Source organism: Amblyomma mixtum, chromosome 3 (genome assembly GCF_055824585.1).
Source record: "Amblyomma mixtum isolate Tamu chromosome 3, ASM5582458v1, whole genome shotgun sequence".
NCBI lineage: Eukaryota > Metazoa > Arthropoda > Arachnida > Ixodida > Ixodidae > Amblyomma > Amblyomma mixtum.
The window spans coordinates 276,102,156-276,122,363 of record NC_143014.1 but is presented as its reverse complement, the minus strand read 5'-3'; the positions used below and the strand labels follow the sequence as shown (position 1 = coordinate 276,122,363).

Below are 20,208 nucleotides of genomic sequence, written 5' to 3'. Positions count from 1 at the left end.
CTATGGCGTATGAAATCTAGGCCAGTGGATTCCAAAGAGGAAGTCGGTTGCAAAACAAAAATAGACAGGGAGCGATGGAAACTTGATTCATATATCCTGAGGTACGTCTGAAGAGTGAGAAATTTAGATATCAATAATGAAGGTGTAATTCTTACAAATCTGGGGAGGCCAAGGCACAACCGTAGAGCCTCCCGCTCCAGATGAACCAGTGAGGCAATTTTCTAAATAGCTGTACCAGAAAACAGCACAGATAATTCACAAATTGGTTAGACGTACATAAAACAAATCAATAAAAGTCCATTTCTCCGCATTCCAGACCGAGGATTACTTAATCTACGCAAGATGCCCACAGCGCGAGCCCCTTTTACTGCAACATGGTCAGTGTGAGATTGCCATGGGAGGTTGTCGGGATAGATAACACCATGATATTTTAAAGACTGAACTTGAGGAATATTTTGTTGCTCATGAGTTAGAGACAGATGAACGGTATCTTTGATTAAAAAAACAAGGATAGCGCAATTGTTAACATATGTGAGTCGCAAGGCACACAACCAACTCTGAAGCAAATTCAGGTACGCTTGCAGACGCGCATAAAGAGATTGAATGTCAGAAGAAGCCAAGAAAAATGCAATGTCATCTGCATAAACGTACGTGCAAATTTGGTGATGGCTGGGAGTAGAGCTCAGCAGAATATTGAAGAGCATGGGTGAAAGGACTGCCCCCCAAGGAGCAACTCTAGTTTGGTTTTATCTTCCAGAGTTGACACCTTCGAGCATACAAAAAAACTCCCATTTTTTAGGAACGCAGATATTAGGAATGCAGATATATAGGAACGCAATTAGGTAGTATGGAAGCTGCAGAATGTGCAGTCTTTGCTAGAATATGTTGTGTCCCACACAGTCATAAGCTTTGGCTACATCTAATGTTACCAAAGGGAGCACGCATTTTTTATCGCCGCGCAACGAGAATTTGACTCTCGAGGTCGGCATGTGCGTTCCATATGGAACATTTTGGACAGAAACAATTTTGAAAGTGGCTGATGATATTTAACCATTTAACCACGTTGGATTTCAATAAAATAGGTCTCATATTGTGAAGAGAATAGCTGCCACCATTTTTTTAGGTAAAGGGATCACATTGTGGTGAGTTTCTAATCAGGAGGAATCCAACCATATTGAACGCTTGGATCAATGCTGTAATAAAGGGTTTGGAGACTCCTCAAAGAGAATCTTTATCATGTTAAGCATTACCCCAGGTTCACGGTGCAGCTAGTGGTAACCTCATCACTGATCGGGAAATGTTCTTAAAGGGTAATTTGGGAGATATTCTTAATCTGATTCACTGATGCTACAAACACGGATCATGAAAGGAAGTACAGATGAGAAACGCCTCTAATCCTTTGGCAATAGTTTCAATAGTTTCAATTGATTCTTGCAGAGTCAATACACATGAGGATGGGTAAATTTTCTGAAGCTGATGTCTTTTCCAGGCTTTTAAAAATCCAAAGAGTTCACGTCAGTTTCCTGATTTCATTAGGAGATCGAAATGCTCATGTTCATAATGGTTGTTCACTCGTAAAATTTGTGCGTTTAAAAGTAGCTGCAATCAACTTGCACTCGTGCCAATTTTTCGGGCAGAAATTGCAGAGGAGCTTCTTCCATTCCGCCTTTCTCTGTCTGTAGTCCCGCGAGCAATCTGCAGTCCACCATCTTGTTGAATTGCTCCCTTTTGATGTATGCATCAGAAATTCGAACATTTTACCAGTATTCTTCAGTAGGCGAGCATCCTTTTGAATTATGTTCTTCAGCAGAATTACCCGTTGACGTGAGACTAGAGCGCAAAGTAAACAAACTGGTTATAAAGAACATATGACCTCATCTTTGAAGACGCTGAAGGTAAGCGGCATTTAACATCAACAACGATACGTATGTCATCGCTAGATGTACCACAATCAACTGTCAACCGATTCAGGACAAGAACAAAAGGACTGAGAAAGTTAAATCTAACACACATGATGCGGATTGAGCATAGAGAATGCGGCCAAAGCTGAATTGATGCATGCAAGGTTGTTATTTGTAACCTAATCCCAAAAGCATTTGCTACAGAGATCCGTCTTATATCCCCACGACACATGATGAGAATTGAAGTCTTTGGCCAAGAGAATGGACTTCTAACAATTAACGAGTAAGAGATCTAGAGGCCTGGTGTTCTGCACACCACAAGGGACATAAACATCCACTAATGAAGAGGGATAGCACTCTGGAATTACAAAGCCAACAACTCACAGTTTAGAGTAGAGGACTGAAAAACAACCTTCCGGGCAGCAGGAACAGCCTGCCCCAAAGTATTTTCCTTTTGCTTAGAGCCCAGGTGTTTGTTGATTTTGGCAGAGGATGTAGAGATGACTGGTTAGACAGAGAAGCCACTGCATTTGATGATTGGCGTATCTAAATCCACCATGTCTGAATCATTAGTTATTGGGACATCATTTGAAATACCGGACCTATGAATAGGAGAAGGAGCCTTAATTTGTTCCTGGGGTGGAGATATTAGACAAGGAGGGTTGAGCCAGTAATGAAGGCATGGCTGTCATGGTAGAGGTCATTGCAGTTTAATCTGCTTTGCCAAGCATCAGATATGCACTCGGACAGTGGATAGAATCCTGTCAACAATTTTAGCCGCAGAGGCTTCCACAGGATTAACTATGGCCTGAGAAATAGAAGGATCTGGGGACACTCCTGAACGGGCTGACACACCTGCATAGCAGTGTGCCCTCTTTAATTTTGCTTATTGCTTCTTTGAGATCGATTATTTCAATATTGGAAATTCGTGAGCCCGAAAAGGGGCAATCCAAAAAATTGGATGCGTGAGTACCCCCACAAAAGCAACACTTGTCATTCTGTTCTGTGCATGAAGTTGATGTATGGTCATTATCATTTTTTCAATCATTTTTTTTGTTCTTCCCATGCTAGCCACCTTCTGGCTTCACCTCTTCTACCCTACAAGTGGAGAGGGAATCTCTCCCTCCCCTTCCCACCACCTGACAGCCGTGGTAGGTGGATGGTAGTGGCACGTGGCTCCACCTGCCAGGTCGCGAGATTGAAATGTACACAACAGCCCACCGCCGGAGGGCTGAATGGAAGGCCTGGGGTGTCTAATTTCACATTGTACAACCATGGACAAAAGTTCGGGTATGCGGATTTTCTAAAAAAAAATTCCACACAGCCTCGCCAGTATATCAGCTGGTATTATTCCAGTGGATGCAGCACGTGTCTCCCCTCGTGATTCAATGCTGTTCAATGGCGTGTTTTGGCATAGTGGTCTGAAATATTTTGCATCGTAACCACATACCGCAAGCTTTTGTGCATGGCTATGTAGTAATCACACGCAGAACACAAATTTTTGGCACGGAATTATTGTTGCGTTAAATAAACTGCGAAAAAGTACATAATGTGCCATGACTTGTAAACATAATGTGCATGGCAGCACAATACGCAATAGCGATGTATCAATACTGGGCCAAAATTAAGTAACTTGGCTCCTAAGTCTCGGAAAAACATACAAGGCCGCCTCTGTGGTCCCAAGTGTGTGGCTCCACTGGTGTCTCTCCAAGGCAGCCACACAACAGTCGTTGTCCAGCATGGGCCGGTCCTGCGCGGCCCTGTTAGAACACATAGCGACACAAATTCACAAACTAGCGAGATTTCTCATGTGGTCTGCAAAAACATTTGCTTTGGTCCAAGTGTTATTGTGCGGAGCAACACTTGTTTACCAGCACACAGCTCAATGCGGCACGGAACATCTGGGAATCTAAGACAATCATTCTACATGGGAACACGCAGCGCAAGCTCTTACTCAGTAACATCGCTGGGTTCGGCGCGCTACTGGTGGTACTACAAGGCCGTCACTGAGGCATGTCCTACATATCCGGAACATCCTGATTGTGTATTTATATTTTATGCCGCCTCTTCCACAGGAAATGCACAATCGCCAGCTCACCTTCACTAACCTCTGCTAAAGAAGCCATTGAATAGAAAGGCAGCCAGCAAGGCCTTTATGCCTCTTTCCTGAACTGTGGGGGCGAGGCTGAGAGCAAGAGTTTGCAATGTGTCGTGGACCACGATATAAATACCTATCAGTTGGAGTACGACCTTCCATTGCATAACCTCCTGACACCCTATACCGCACAAAACCTCCCCACTCCCCCTGCCACATGAAAACAGACTGTATTAGGACCGTAACTGAGGTTGAGGCTCGGCTAACCCCCTACAGAAATTTTCAAAAATATACAGCCCACTTGGTTTGTTTCTGGCGGCCCATGACTGAGGCTATTTAGACTCGCGGGTATTACGAATCTTTCGAAGGTGACACAGGTCTTGCCCTGAGCAGTCCTAAGCACATATCCTCAAGCATTTAAAAAAGAGCCGCACTACAAGGCTGAAAAGGAGAAGCTTTCAGCTGTCTGTTAAAATGATAAGGTTAAGGCTTCCATTCTGCAGAAAACCCTGCGGCGGTAGCGTAGTGAGTGAAAGATCCCCGGAGAAGGAGTCTAAATGAGCCACCTAGGTCAAGTGGCCTAGTGGCGTCATCACAATCTGTCCACCGGATTGTGAGCAAACTGACCACTGTGGCAGGTGGCAGCTCAGTTAATGATTTGTTGCAAGAGGTTGCTCGCGAAGAGTGAGCTGGGTCTCAAGCCCCACCGGTGGCACCACCGGGCAGTGGTGAATAGGTTATTCGCTGCACCACTCTGCCAGGGGTCGTATGAGAGCTCCCAGGGATCTATGCATGTGAAGTTGAGAATGACCAATTCCGCATGTAAGGGCAACAACCGATTAACGGTTTGGATTGGTTTAGGGGGTTTAAGGTCCCAAAGCGACTCAAGGTATGAGAGACGCCGTAGTGAAGGCTCCGGAAATTTCGACCACCTGGGGTTCTTTCACATGCACTGTCATCGCACAGTACACGGGCCTCCAGAATTTCGCCTCCATAGAAATTCAACCGCCACGGCTGGGATCGAACCCGTGTCTTTCGAGTCAGCAGCCGAGCACCATAACCACTGAGCCACCACGGTGGCTTAGCCCATTAATGCTACCTCTCTTTATCGTTATTAACAAATTCACACTTATTGTGATTAACGCTAAGGTCATGCTTAATCTCGACTCCATGTTTTTTATTGACAAAGATTGTACATTACAGTAATGAGTTCAGTATAACTGCTGAGACATGACACCAAGTAAATGCGGACACATGTGCATTGGTGTCTGTGTCCCAACTCATTTGTGGCCTCTCCTTACAGTTACGCTGGTTCTGCATACATATGTATACTGAACATTAGGAAACAGCATTGGAACAAAATGAGCAACAAATTCTAATTGGTTTATGTGGTTTAACGTTCCAAAGTGACTCAGGCTATGAGGGGCGCCGTAGTGAAGTGCTACAGAAATTTCGACCACCTGGGATTCTCTCACTCCAGGTGGTCATAACTTCCAGAGCCCTTGGCAGGAGCCTATGCGGAGACAGCACCTCTCACCAACTACCTAAAAACACCTCACCCCCCTTAACTAAAATACTGCCTATATACGCACCGCCACCCTCTGTCAACCTCCTCATCCCCGCCCACTACCACCTTCCAGAAACACCAATTAGCAACGAAATCTACTTTGCAGATGCACTACACACCACCAGCCTTCCTACCTCTCCTTCCACAAATTCCTCCACCCACTAGAAACCCCCGCAGGAGCTCAACCAACAATGCAATAGCGAAACATAATTTAAAGAAGCAGTGAGTAAATCAGCTGTCCTCCAGAAGCGCCACCCACCAGGTAGCTCCTCGTATCTTGGGGACTGCCCCACAGCCACCGCCAAACTTCAACCACCTGCCCTTCCCACCTGCACCTTCCACAGAACCAACCACCTCTACTCACTCATATCTGTACCTATTCACCCCCCCCCCCCCCAAGAAATCTCTAATTGCTTTTTCAGAATTGTCGCGTCATTGTCTGATCGTCCTGTAAAATTTTTTTATTCAAACTGTGAGCCAACCGTACGGAGGAGAAACTTTTCACCAGACCCAACAAGAAGTCTGTGTACCCAAAATACGCCCAAGAAAACCACAGGTGAACTCTAGCATTCAAAATAGTATCATTAGGTTAGAAGGGCCAGAAAAAACACAGAAATAGAAAACACTTCGAAAAGTGGCACAGAGATAACGCCGTTGAGTGCTTCATTTTCGTTTGTTCTCTTTAAATACTTCAAAAAATTTTTGTGGCAATTTCGTGCATCACTCTTTTTTCCTACTGAGCCAAGCTTGACATAGTTCCTGGCGCAGGTTAGGGGCCATAAATTTGTGCATTTCCTTTCAAGATTCCGCCCAATATTCCACAACATCGTATTGTTGAGCTTTCAGAGACTGCCTCAAACAGATGTTTTCCTAGATTTGAGCTTGGCCATTTTCACGTTTTTCTCTAATGTCACTACGATACTGGCATTGAGAATTAGTGTGCGAAAAGCACATTTTGTCTGGTGACCCTGAAGGAGCTGTTGATGACTTAAACATTACCACCATCCTCTTTTCACAGCCAGCTGGGGGCAGTGAGTAGTTGCAGGCCTTTTCCCACGGCTGACACAACATATGGTAGCGTGGCTCGAACGTCGATGCACGCTATGAGCTGCAGGAGGGCGCCCAAAGACAAGGCTCGTAGGCCGATCTTTTCCTCCTGCGGGAAATCAAATCCACTTGTGTTAGATTGCACCTTGCGTTTCTTCGCGGACCGCGATGAAACAAATTGAAAGTCAAAGGAGAGTGAAAGAAAACAGTGCGAAATTGAGAAAAAGTTAGGATTAACTACACTAGTCATTTGTATTTCCAATGTAATCTAAACCTAAGAACCATAAGGCTGAAACGAATTTCAACAGAGAATTCTCAGCCCATTCCTCTGATTCCTTTTTTCCCTTCTACCTCTTGGTCACTTTATGCATCGGTTACGATAACATGCTTCGCATTGTTGCTCTCAAGAAAATAAAGAAGCAGCCTATTCAAAAGCTCACTGGAAGTAAAAAATTCTTCGCAGTCATCTGCTCGCCAATGCAACAAGCGCTGTTCATACTGTGTTCTTCCCCTTTCAGCACCCTTCGGGTGTGCTTCTGCATTTGGTTTTTGAACAAAGCAATTAGTAACTCCTTATGATGATGAGGAACTTATGCGGATGGGAGTGAATTTTAACATCTCTGTTTGTCCTTAACATTTTTATTCATAACAAGCCTTTATTACCTCTAGTACTGATCTGAACAAGGATTAGGAGAATGTAAATAAACTGGACCACTGCAGTTTTCTTCATTGCAGAAATAAGTGTTTGCACATCAGCAACTTCTTTTGCAAGTCATCGTTGTCACATTACACTTATCGCGTGATCCTCGGATGATGTTGGCAGCTTTTCAATCTCAATCCTTTCATCTCTTCTTGCGTAGTTTGTAAGGTTTCAGTTATGTCAGAGAGAAACCATGTATGTTTATATAATAATCTAAAGAGTTCAAACTTGCTCTAAAATAATTTTTTTTTGTAACGTTTCTTAAGAATTGTGGCAAGGGAACTGTAGGGAGAAGTGAATATTTGTGCACTCGTGGTATTGAATCGAATCACACCCTTGCATATACCTTCAAGACCCGGAACACTATTTGGCAAGTGGATAGCTCAGGCATATTTTAAAATGCTGAAAAATACTCCTTTGGTTACAATATAAGAAAAATAATAGAATAACACAAAGATATGTTTTCATATCTATTACGCACATTTACTACTCTGAGGCTTAATCCAAACAGCTGTTGACACTCACCTGGTGCATCATTCGAGTTATCCGTGAAGAAGCCGGACAGGTTGAGGCGGTACTTGGGCACCACGACCTCCAGGTCCACTCTGGCCACTAGTGTGACACCTTCTTGCCGCTGAGGAACAGCAGGAGCGCTGGGGCTAAGCCAAGCTGCGGCAGCATGATACCCTCATGTAGGCATCCATTATGCCGCTTCAAGGTACCCATCTTGGAAGCTGCATTCAGACATACCAAAGAAAAATGTTACGTAGTGAATCAATTTTGTAGGAGTCGGAGCCATGTGTCCTTCATGTGATCTGCAACTATATCCACCACTTATTAATAGCTATGGTCACTAGCTCTACCATCACTATCTATGGCACTAACTGTCACTATCAGCAGCTACTATTAGCACTGTCACTATTTTTTGCTATTTACCATCACTACTATTATTATATACATCTTGCTTATCAAATTTTACAGTTTATTTTGATTACCACACAACTTAGATTCACAGTTTGTGTGGACACTTGCGGACGACCTCCGTTCATGCCACTCATGAGCCAAGGAAGGTTTACGCGTTAAAAATGGCAGATGTTTGGCATGGTTTTGCAAGGCAGTGCAGAGTATCACACAGTAGCACTAGTTATGATGGCCACGTAAGGTCCTTTTGTGCCTTTACCATAAAGGCCTTCAGCCTAAAGGACTTCTACCTGAGGTATTTACCAGGAAGGTCAAGGCCTTTACCACAGAGACCTTTACACTGAAGGAATTTACCTTGAAGGTCTTCATCCAGGTGAACTCTGAGGCACACAGTAAGGTTCACTTGCCACATAGCACTAAAAAGACACGGACACAAAGGAGAGACACAGGACGGGCGCTAGCGCCCGTCCTGTGTGTCTTTTTTGTGTCCATGTCTTTTTAGCGCCCGTCCTGTGTGTCTCCCTTGTGTCCGCGTCTATTTAGTGCTATGTGGCAAGTGAACCATCACCAACTCGCCCAAGCTTCTACACCGTAAGGGCAGGCTCTTACATTGCGCCTCGGTGGCTAAGTGGCTTTGGCGTTTAGATACCGGGTGCGGAGTTGCAGGTTCAATTTGGACACGGCGGCAACATTTTGATTGAAAAGCAATGGAGAAACATTCGCGTTCAATGACCTAAATCGAAATCCTAGGCATTGTTCCGAGGCCGCGGATCACAGGGTGCCTCCACGTAAGGTACTTTCTAGCATGCCAGAATTAAATACAATTACTATACACAACACACTATCGTTAGATGTTATTGCTCATAGGGCACTCATTCGGTACATTCTGCAGGATGAAGCAACATTAAGGAAGAAACTTCTTCAGGATCAGAGCTGGGCGGCTAGGCCTAGCCAATTACTGCAAATACCAATGTCTTCCAGGGCCGGCTGGTGTGGTCGAGGCCACATACATCGTGTGTTAGTTTTTACGGTAATTGCGATAAAATAGACATGCATTGATCACCTCCAGTCTGTCCAGTGAGGTAGTTGAAAGCCAATTCTCCGAATCGCGCTTTTCGAACGACAGCTAGCAGAACGTGGCTCACTACCTCAAGATGTCTCTCACTCTGAGACAGGGTTGCCAGGTCCTAATCTCAAAAAATAGCCACGAAACTGATAAAAGTAGCCAGAAAGTAGCCAATCTATGGCCACGGTAGCCCCGGTCTCAAAAGTAGCCAGAATTGGCAAGGCTCCGTCCGAGTCCGTCGTCAGTCGGTGTGCGGCAGCTAGTGGAGGAGTACGGCTCCCTAGGCGACAAAGGCTTTCGCCTAGCGCACTTTAGGCTGCCAAAGTGCCCCCATACTTTTTATGCTCGTCGCCCGGATTACGGCGAGGGACGCCACCCAACCAACGAACAGGCGCTTTAGCTGAGCTGCGCTGTAAAAATTTACATTTACGCTTTCACCGAGTCTGTTAAACTGTACACGATGTCGGCTCTGCGTGGCACGCACACTGCACATGTTCTGGCAGTCCAATGGCTATAGCTATTGCCGTGTTTCGTGCTTCACGCAGAACACAAAGTGCAATCTTTTTTTGTTTGTTTATGCTTGCGGAACCGCACTTCCCCATACACTCTTGCCGCGAAGAAACCTGTGCACCAGCACCATCGATTCGTCAAGACTGCCTTGTGATCGGTGAAGTGGTTTCTCCACTCGCACGTTCAGTCTCAAACAAGTATTTCACCGAGTGCATACACGCTTCGCTTTCGCGGGTGACACGTAATCCAAGCATATAATGACGCGTGCGGCGCATATCACCACCTATTATAGGTGTGACGCGGTGTTCTTTATTGTCCATGAAATGTGTGCGCACCAGTGGGGTAGCCAGAAATTTTGTTCGGGGGGCTCATGTTGTAGCGCGGCCTCCTCATAGAATTTGTGGAGGCCTCAAATGCAAGAATAATAACTGCATTGCCATTGTGTATTAGTTAACGCAACGCACTGTCTAGACAAGTGAAATATGTATTTTTTTTTAATGAAAGAATGCATTCGTATGTCTTAAAAACCGTGGCAGACATAACTGATACCAATGCTTCCATGTTTTTGAGTATATAATAAGTAAAGAAAATATCACATGATGTCTAGAACTATATCAGTCCGAAACCAGCAAAGCTGTGCATGCCGCTGATATGAAAAACTTACAGGACATGAAATTAGCAAGTAACCAGGACAAATATTTTAATGAATCTTTGTCATTCAAGAACCTTGAAATTTTTGTACTTAGAACGTCCAGGAAGAAATCTCAACGACGCTATCCTTCATTCCATTGTACTGGGCAGCAGAAGCTGTCACCGATCATGTATTGCGAGTAATTGCACCAAAAGTTTAGTCGCAACAACGAGAATATGTATAAACGAGGAGTTCTGCAAAATATACATTAGAAGTGCAAAGATAAAATGGAGTATTAGAAATGCGAAGGTACAACTTGATAAAGGACAAAAAAGTGTCAAAGGAAACAAAGTCACTGTATGTATACACAAAACCTCGTAACAAGATATTTAAAATACGTATGTCTCCATTAAATCTATGTTTCTAAGCAAAAGTCACTCTATATAATGCGTCAAACAAGGCAAATAAACACCTTGCGCAATCACAGATAGTAAACTTTGCACACGTTAGACAGACGATTCAGGCAAGCACAAAACTATAATAGCTGAAGTCGCGATACGTACTTGGGCCATGCTGCGCTCAGTACAGCACCATATGTTTAGAATAATAGAGGAACAATGCAGAAATCAATACGAAAGTTCGTATTTTTTAAGTGCCTGCACAGCAAAAATTATTCTGCACCCATAATTACAGAACGGTATTCCATTGGTTCAAAGAAAAGTAAAAGCAGTTAGCTATAAAGGAAATAGAAGGACAAACGAAAGCCACAAATGATGCTGCAAGCTGAAATAAGCAATAACTGAATGTGTATGTTGGGAAACGTCGCCTGGGCAGGTCTTTCAATAAGCACTCAGTGAAGATAGGTTTTTGATGTTCTCAAAATTTTCGTATTCGCATGGTAATTTTGACCATGATGCTAACTGATGCTTGGGTTCCGTGACTCCAGGTGCATGGGCGTTGCCACGAAATCCAACCCGAATCAGCAATGTTCGCTCCAAAATGTCTTTTCTAGTCTGAAAAAGACATTGTAGGTAACAAAATCCAGAATGACTTCCGGCGCCGGTGGTTGTTTTGGTCACCGGTGCGTGACAGTTTGAAAAAATTTCGGGGATGGTGGGGGGCTAAAGCTCCATAAGTACCCCCCTGGCTACGCCCCTGGTGCGCACAGACTTGCGGATCCCATCGGGCAGAACGTTTGGCGGCAGCGTCCCAAGCGTGCTCCATAACGTGCCAGGTGTATGCGGAGTTTGGCCTCCTGGTTACATGCAGCCTACAAATGCATTTCCTAGCGTTTGGAGTTGCCTTTCGACCGCGCGCGTACCACCCAATGACAAAGGTTTCACGAGGCGCGAGGCACAGGGTGGTCACGTGATCACGGATGCCCCATGCAAACCCGAAGGGAATAAGGTAACGTTCGGCTGCCCGCGCATCACACAACTCCTCGAACATAACAGATATCGCGCTAATCACAGTAAAAGCAGTTGTCGTTATTTTGCTTGCAGTTCTTGTTTTTGTGATGCAAGTTCCTATATATCTCACTATCACAGCTATGTTTCTGTGTAAAACAGCTTTTTTCGAGTAATAACAATCATTTAAGAGCAGGCACTTCGTCTGTCTAGTCATTTCTTTCTGTCTTTGCATCTTCGTTATCAGTTTGGCATGTTTTCTTGCACAACGAAGCGATGTACACAGCAGAAAACAACACAGGTAGTAGTCACAAGTTATACTGCTCATAATGCAACAACTAGTTGATCGTAAGCAGCCAAATCATACTATCCCAGTGCAAAATATCTTGAAATCATATGTTGATTTATTTGCAATATGTAACAGCTGGCTGTTCCAGTCTGTTATAATGCGGTACATGAATGACCTTCCATAAAGCAATGTGCATCACGTTATACATTTTGATTTATCATGGTCGCAGCACCTGAAGATTGCAGGGGGTGGCAGAAGGAAATCATCATACAGTGTGGGATGACAGTAAAATTCATGAAATAACGCAAGGCTCGCAAACTGCCGCCAACGTGACAATGACTCTAGCTCAACACAGTTTTTAATTTGCTTTATTTACTATTCATACAGTCTTGCTTGACGCTTTCTGAACTTCCAATGCTGACCACTTCACTTCATAAGTGCCTGTCATGCTGACATATCGGTCGGAAGCAAAGTGGGGGTATACCACTCAAGCTTCGCTTTGCATTGCCATGCCATTTCTTGGCAGCATCAACTGCCAAGACAAGTGAGGAGGTTAATGCTTTTATCTAGAGGCAAACCAGTATGCTCCAGTTGATCCTCGCCATTCCTGCACAACAAAAACATAAAAAGGCATCGCAAGAGCAGCAAGCAACACAGCATCACGAAGCATACAGCAGTTTTGCGCCTGGCAGTACACGTAAAGCTAGCCAACCAAAAGGCCTCTCACCAATTCCAAGGTTATAATTGGAGCGTGACCCCATGCAGACAACCACCAGACAAGTATGGCTAGTGTCAGTACTGGCTGCTATAATGCATAGGAGATGCTTCAGCGATATTTTTCTATATTTTGAGTGTCATATGCTTTTATAGGCCATGCGGAGTGGTGCTCCATCAAAATGTACTCATAAGGTGATGTCTACATTGTTAGTGTAGATGACACCACGCCAACCAGGAGAGAGAAGCATTAGGTTGCCACAGGAAGCATACGGACAGCCAGAGAAGTGGAATAAACACAGTAAGCTCATTGCGTAAGTGAACCATCTGAGGGCCGGTGAGCTAGAAAGCAATTGGTTTTGAGGAAAGGAAAGACGCGGTAATCTCCATGAAGACCTCAACTGTGCTATGAGAGGAGGGATGAAGGAGGGAGTGGAAGAAGAGAGAAAGTGCCATAGTGGACGGCTCTGGAAGAATTTCAACCACCTGGTGCTCTTTAACTTGCGCTAACATCGCACAGCACATGGGTACCTTTTGCATTTCATCTACACCAAAACGCAGCCACTAAACTGAGCTATGCTAACTCTGAAAGCATCATGCACCAGTATTGTTGCAGCCAGTACCTCATCACTGAGCTGTCTCACGGAAGAAATGTGACAGCAGGTAAAAGAAAAATAAAGAGCCAAAGCAGAGCTTGCTCATCGTGCGAAAACCCAACTCCAGACAGTGATGTTTTGCCCAAAGGAACAAGGAAAGAGGAAAAAAGCCCGCACACATGCTCAAAGTAAAAAAAATTTAATGTGAAGGACACTGCACAAGAAGGAAAATTCCAATACTACATCTTCAGTGCTTGCTATAAAAGAAAGCAATAGTGAAGCTCAGGTTACGATGGCAGACAAGTGCCTCAAAACTTGTTTCTCAAAAAGCCACTTCAGTGCTGTATTCAATGTATGTGTGAAACACACAGTTCCCATCTGACATCTTACTTCTGTTACAACACAAGCACCTTCACAAAGTATTCTTCACAAAAGAAGGCACACATGCATGTGTAGTTTGCTCTAGATGCAAAGCATGTTTGAACAACACTGGTATCCTAAGATTCTCCCGGTGCAATAGCTGCTAGTACCCTACTATATCATGAGCATCTTCTTACCCCAAAAAAAAGATCACTTTTGCTCAGAACTCAGTTCACAAACACTCTAACAGTACTGTCCAGCAGGTCATTCAGCTTTTCGAGCAGTCCTACAAAAGCCTGTGCTGTGCAATTTGAAACAAAACTGCATTGCTCTGGCATCAGTGCAAAAGTGCCCCGTTACAGCACAAGACCCCAATGCGATACCTGTGAGGGAGCCAACTTGTGTGTACTGACACGACAACATTTGCCATTGTGCTCAGAGATCATTTACAGCAAAATACATAGAAGCATGGCTCGTTTGCTAAAACTTCATTTTTTTATCGCTGGTCCTATGCCAAGCACTAAAATAACGAGAATCTCACAGACTGCAATTCTATCTCTGCACCCTGCTTGCCATTCTAGCTCTGGTTTCTCCTGAAACAGGCTGAACGCTTATTATTTCATTGCTGAGTATTTTTTAGATGTACTATAGGGAACCAAGTCTGAAGAGACGTATGTGGCAACCAAAGCCAACAGCTGTTTTTGCACTGTGGCTCAAGCCCAACTTGTAGATATGGGATGCCGGTTTATGGTTTATGGGGGTTTAGCACCCCAAAGCAACTCGGGCTATGAGGGACGCCAGCTAGAATCCTCTAAACTGTGGTAGTCCAATGGAAGTGATCCTTCACAGATATGGCAGCTATGTGCTTGGACCACTTTTTGCGTGTCCTATGGCCGTATTTTGTAATGGTTCCTTTCTATTCCATTTGGTCCTCTGCAATTGGTCACTGCTCCCATTGCCACAGGGCATTAGAGCAGGTGTCACACTGGTTACAACAGAGAGGGGAGAACAGAGGAGACTTTAATGAATAATGGAGAGGTCTGCCTGGTTATGGGCCTGGCATGCTACTCCAGATGAGTGTGAGAGAAGAGGGTGAAAAAGAGAGAGAGAGAAAAAAAGTTGACATCAAACATGCTCAACACTCACGCACTCACAAACACACATGATTGTCAAAGTATGTCCCCTAACATCGTGTCCCTTAGAAAACTAAGAATGCTTTTGTCCCTCGCTCAGCCAAAGTCGCATTAGTCCAGGGTCCAAGGACATGCTCTAGGTGCATGGGGTCGTCCTGACGAAGTCCTAAAGCACTTAACAGTGCCTTGCGATGGGTATTAAAGATTTGGCAGTGGCAGATCAAGTGTTGAAGATCCTCGTGCAAACCACAAGTCGGGCACAGAGGGCTACCTGATACACCAATTTTATAAAGATAGAATTTAGTAAGGGCAATGTCCAGACGAATTCGGTGCAGGCAATTAAAGTCACGTCTATCTAAATTACGTGGCATGCGGAATTCACAAGTGGGGTCGATGCGAAGGAGGGGTCTGTATTGACGCTGCGGATCACACCACAAAGAGCGTTGTGTCTGCCAGGATTTAGTAGCGAGAAGTCTCGCGCCATCACTACGAAAAAAGGCTATGGGTAGGAACAAGGAGGTGTCGCCATGCGCCGACCATGCTGCACCGTGAGCACGATCGTTGCCTGCGAGGCCGCAGTGACTGGGTAACTACTGAAGCACAACACGGTGATGTAGCTCACAGGCCTCAGTGTGTAATCTGTTCAAGTCATCGACGATCTGCTCCTGATGGCTTCCTGTTGACTTTATCGATTGTAGAGCAGCGCAAGAGTCACTGAAGATAACCCACGCTGTTGGCGGTTGTTGTAGAATGTAAGTAAATGCAGCACGCAGAGCAGCCAGCTCGGTAGCAGTAGTCGAGGTGCGGTGACTGAGTGTCGCTGAAATTGTGGTGCACGTTGACGGAATCCAGACGCCAATCACTGATAAGGACATGACAGAGCCATCAGTGTAGGTGTGGCGGTAAGCATTGTAGCAACCGTGGATGTGCTCAAGCGCAAAGTATTTAAGTGCAGGGATTGGGGTGTTTGTTTTTCTTTTAATGCCAGGGATTGTAAAAATGTGGAACGCTTCACGATTTTGCGTGTCATCCTTGGTAAATTTAACAAATTGGTAAATTTAACAGAAACATGCCTATGATGCCACCTGCATGCACAAACACATCTCGAGCTCATGTCACACTGGCTGACAAGCACAGACACCTGCAGGTGATGGTGAACGATGACGCCTTTGACATGCCTGATGAGCTTTATTGCACTCTGGGCAAAGAAACTGGATGTCGTTTGTGTGACAAATTGGCATGGCGTGGTCCATGTGACTCAGCCGGACTGGCTGAGGCAGCAAGATGCTGGCTAGTGTAGCGCCATGACCAGACCGGCTGTGTATGTGATTTAGGCATTAACTTTCCCACCTGCTGTTGCTTTTGGAACATTGACGTCATGGCCAAATGCAATGGATTGTTACAGAATACAGCCCCTGGAAACTTCCCCCAGTAGTAGCTAGTGCCACTAAAAGCATTTTTTTTTTGTGGTTTAATCTCGATTTCTGCACCCTTTGAGTGGTGCAGATGATGGAGAGGTAGAAGGAGAGCACCTAGAAAGGCGAAGACCATCAGCTTCAAACATCAAGGCTGGCATTTCTCACAAGCCTTCACTCTCTCTTGCAACTCTCGCTATAAATTGCATGTTATGGCCCACTTAGCAACCTTGCTTGCTCTTCCAACTTTGCCTCTACAAGTGTTGAGCCAGTGTAGAATGTACTCACATTTTACAGCGAGTTTACTATAAAAGCAAAGCACGTTATCCAAGAACTTTGCCTCAAGTGTTGAGCAAGTGATGAATGTACTCACATTTTCCAGCAAGTTTCCTACAAAGTACATTATAGTAGAGAATGAAGGTTTTTCTTCAGCTTCAATCCCATGTGCTGTTTTTGCAGACATTCTTGCACAGTCATTAACACTTTCATTCCTTGCACTATACCTTCAAATAAATGACCAGTCATTTTTCCTTGATGTACCTCAAGCACAAAAAATTTATTATCTAGTGAATGCATAGTGAAAGTTGTTGCTGTAAAAAAAAAGCACAAATCTCACACTTATTACTGAATTTTGGGACACAGTCATTAGGTTTGTCAAGGGTAAATGCATATAAATGATACAACAATGCACGTAATGTGAAACACAAAAGATCATGCACACCTAAGAAGGCCCCTTGAGGGCTTTTATAAAGATGGAGCACGCACTATTTTTGGTACAAAATCATAAAGTTCAGTCAATGGTAAATTCATCCACTTAACAATGCACACAAACTCAAACAAAAAATAAATGACCATCCACACCCGAGAAAATGTCATACTTGTTTGTATAAACATCAAAAACAAAATATCATGCACACTTTAAAAGGCACCATACGAGTTTTTGTAAAGGTGGAGCACACACGTAACTCTTCTTTGATCGACTGTCTCATGCCTTCATACAGTCAGTTACGTTAAAAAGCATATCGTCCTTGAAAAAGAATAGCCTGACATGCAGAAGTCCGTCCGAAATTCGGACAATTTCGACAAGGAGGTCTTTGCAAGTGATGCAGTCCAGAAATACCTCATTCATTTCCGTGTTCAAACATGTCTTGTCACCTGGACAGCTGAGTCCATCTGCCACAATGCAAGCCGGATACGCCTGCAATGGGAAGTGTGCAAAGCATGCATTGAGGGCTTTCACTTCCTTCACCGGTAGCCACTCACAAAACCCAAAGTCCACGAAGAACACCTGGAGAAAATCATTGTGGCCAACTGACACAACTTGTCCTCTGTACCAACACTTGTCGCAATTGCTCCTGGCAGCCACAAGCTCTCCTTTGGCCTTTATGAAAAATCTGTCCTCGCTTAAATTCCTGAGATTGCACTCATGTTGCATGTCTTCCACGAGGCCTTCCAAAGACAGCTTTGATTTGAAAGCTACATCTTCAACAATCTGCTCAACTGGACTTTCCCCATAAGGGAATATAAGGTAGAAGAAACTTGGGCTCTTCCATGCAGACACCTGCCCAAATACCCAGCTCTCCATAACAGGTGGCCGCATTTTTCTTGAAAGGCTGAGAACAGGCTCATTGACGTGCAGTAGCGCTGAGTTGGCTTCTTCAGCAACATGGCTGTAAACACAATATTGTCCCTGCTTACAAGTGCCCTGTGCACTGAAAAATTTACAGATGCGGTGACCATTTTTGACAGTAAACTTCGAGGTTGCCACGCCTGGGTCATCGGTGTTCACATCGTAGCTGTTGAGCACATCGTTGTAGTCATCCTGCATGGGATCAAACTGCATGTCTGTGAAATTTCCACTTTTTACAGGCGCTTCCTTTCTCGCCTTTCTTTCAGTCGCCATTCTTGCATAGCCACCTCTGATCATGCACTTAGCCACATTGCCGTGAGTCTTGCTAAACAGCTTTACTAGGTGGACTTTGTCTCCAAATTCGCCACCACAGCTCTGTGTCTCCAGAATTTTCACTGTAAGTGCCGTGTCAGCATGAGTGAGTGCTTCAAAACTCGAGACAGCTGCCTCCGTCCACTCTGACCATGGTTGAATGCCAGTAAGATGGAACCTCAGTGCAAGAGGGCTTATGGAACAAAGCCTTCTGTCCATCCTGAACAGGCACGAGGAACTCACGACTCTCCTATTGCCATAGTCTATTAAAAAGTTGCGACATTTTTTAAAGTTCAGAACCTCTTCAACTCGTACCCTGACTCCCGTCTCATGTGGCAAATCACGATAGATGAAGTGTGAGCCCTTTTTGATTTCACGTTTAGAGCATGCCCTCTCAGTGCACGAGGAGCTTATAATGCTGCACACTTCCGAAAGGTCCTTCGACTTGGCACTGAGCTGTCCATACCAGTGATCAGGTGCGCAAATATATGTGACCTTAATCTGCCAGGAATGTCCCCTTGGTATTTCCGCCACCGCTAATTCATAGCAGGACGCCGATCCCTCGCTGGGAGTGTCAGCGCGGTCTGAAAGAGTCGATGGTGATGCTTCACACGTCGTGGAGGCGCCTTCTTCGCACGGTCGCACGGAGGCAATGCAAGCCTGCTTGTAACTAGCGCCTGGTTTCCGTCTATAGCCGGGATGTCATCAAAGGTAACGCAAGCGCTGGGCATAGCAATTATGGACAAGCATCTCGCCAACATTTAGCCTAACCTCTCCCATGCTCTTTGTGGAGCACGTAACGAACAGGTCAACCTCGTAGACGCCTGCTTCTGTGACGCTGTGGAATGTGGCTTCGTATGAAGGTACGCAGGAGGGCAACAATTCCATCAAGTCCATGCGCGAGCTGCGCACTGTTGGCCGTATCCCACGCAGGCAACATTCCACGGTCCCACACGGTTCGGCTATCGCCCGCGCGTCGATGGGGTACACACAGTACAGCTCTACAAAATCCTCGCGGCCGGTGTCTATGTAAAGGACTCTGACCAGTGCTTGTAAGCCGCTCAAATTTGTGCGCACGTCTCTTATCTGCGCACGAAGCCCCTCTTCCATTCTGCCGTCCTGACACACCAGGCAATACATTCCAATAAACGCTTCGCGCACGTGCCGTCTCTGGTCATCAACGCAGAAGTTCTCGTAGGGGTATTCAGGCAAGCCATCCGGGTTGTAACGCAGGAAGACTCTGGCCGGTCCATCGTAGTAAGTCACACGAACTGGGACGCAAACTTTAAATGGCACATTACGCGGACACGGTATTGAATCCGTCGCAACCGCTGCGGTCACATTACAATTCTCCGGAGCCATCGTGGATTACCCGTAGACGCCCTATGCCACAGCTATGGTCCCGCGCAGTAAGAGAGAGATCGCGGCACGACACGATGAAGCCACTATCAAGGAAAAATTAATGGAGACTACCGAACACCCCGTCAAGAAGCGCTCGAAGCTGGCTGAACTGTGAGCACCGTGGCTCCGGGAAATACCAGTCTCTCGAAGCGTTTCAACACACACCTTGCACTCTGACGCCGCTGCCGACGGCCCTTTTGCGCACTGGCTCTTGGGAAATAGGCCCTCCACAGTTACCAGACTGCCAACCAGCGGTGTTTTTTAGTGAACGTCCGTGCTCCGATGTAGCGCAGAAGCGCAGCGCCTGTGTTGCAGCTTTGGCGGAATGTGTACCGAGCTCGAGGTTGTCTGAAGGCTCCGCGACTCAACACTTCTGTTGATTACACTCGAGTTTTTGGGTGCACTGTAGAAAACTGCAGGTAAACTTTTTATCAAAGGGTGCGGCCGCGACCTCGATCGTCACTGTTCAACTGTGGTTCATAAAGAGAATGGAGAGGAATTCGTTTCGTCGTTA

At 45.2% G+C, this 20,208-nt stretch overlaps 1 protein-coding gene and 1 pseudogene across 1 annotated transcript; both read right to left on the bottom strand.

Annotated features, from left to right (window-relative positions):
* Window positions 1-2,193: 2,193 nt before the first annotated feature.
* Window positions 2,194-8,643, bottom strand: LOC149354961 (uncharacterized). The gene is made up of 5 exons (XM_089576046.1): window positions 8,586-8,643; window positions 7,836-7,997; window positions 6,563-6,719; window positions 3,563-3,661; window positions 2,194-2,209 (listed from the first exon to the last, which is right to left on the bottom strand). Exons 1-5 carry the CDS (start codon window positions 8,641-8,643, stop codon window positions 2,194-2,196), a joined length of 492 nt encoding a protein of 163 aa, XP_089432172.1.
* Window positions 8,644-16,949: 8,306 nt separating this feature from the next.
* On the bottom strand, window positions 16,950-19,852 carry LOC149354960 (tudor domain-containing protein 1-like; annotated as a pseudogene).
* Between the last annotated feature and the right edge of the window lie 356 nt (window positions 19,853-20,208).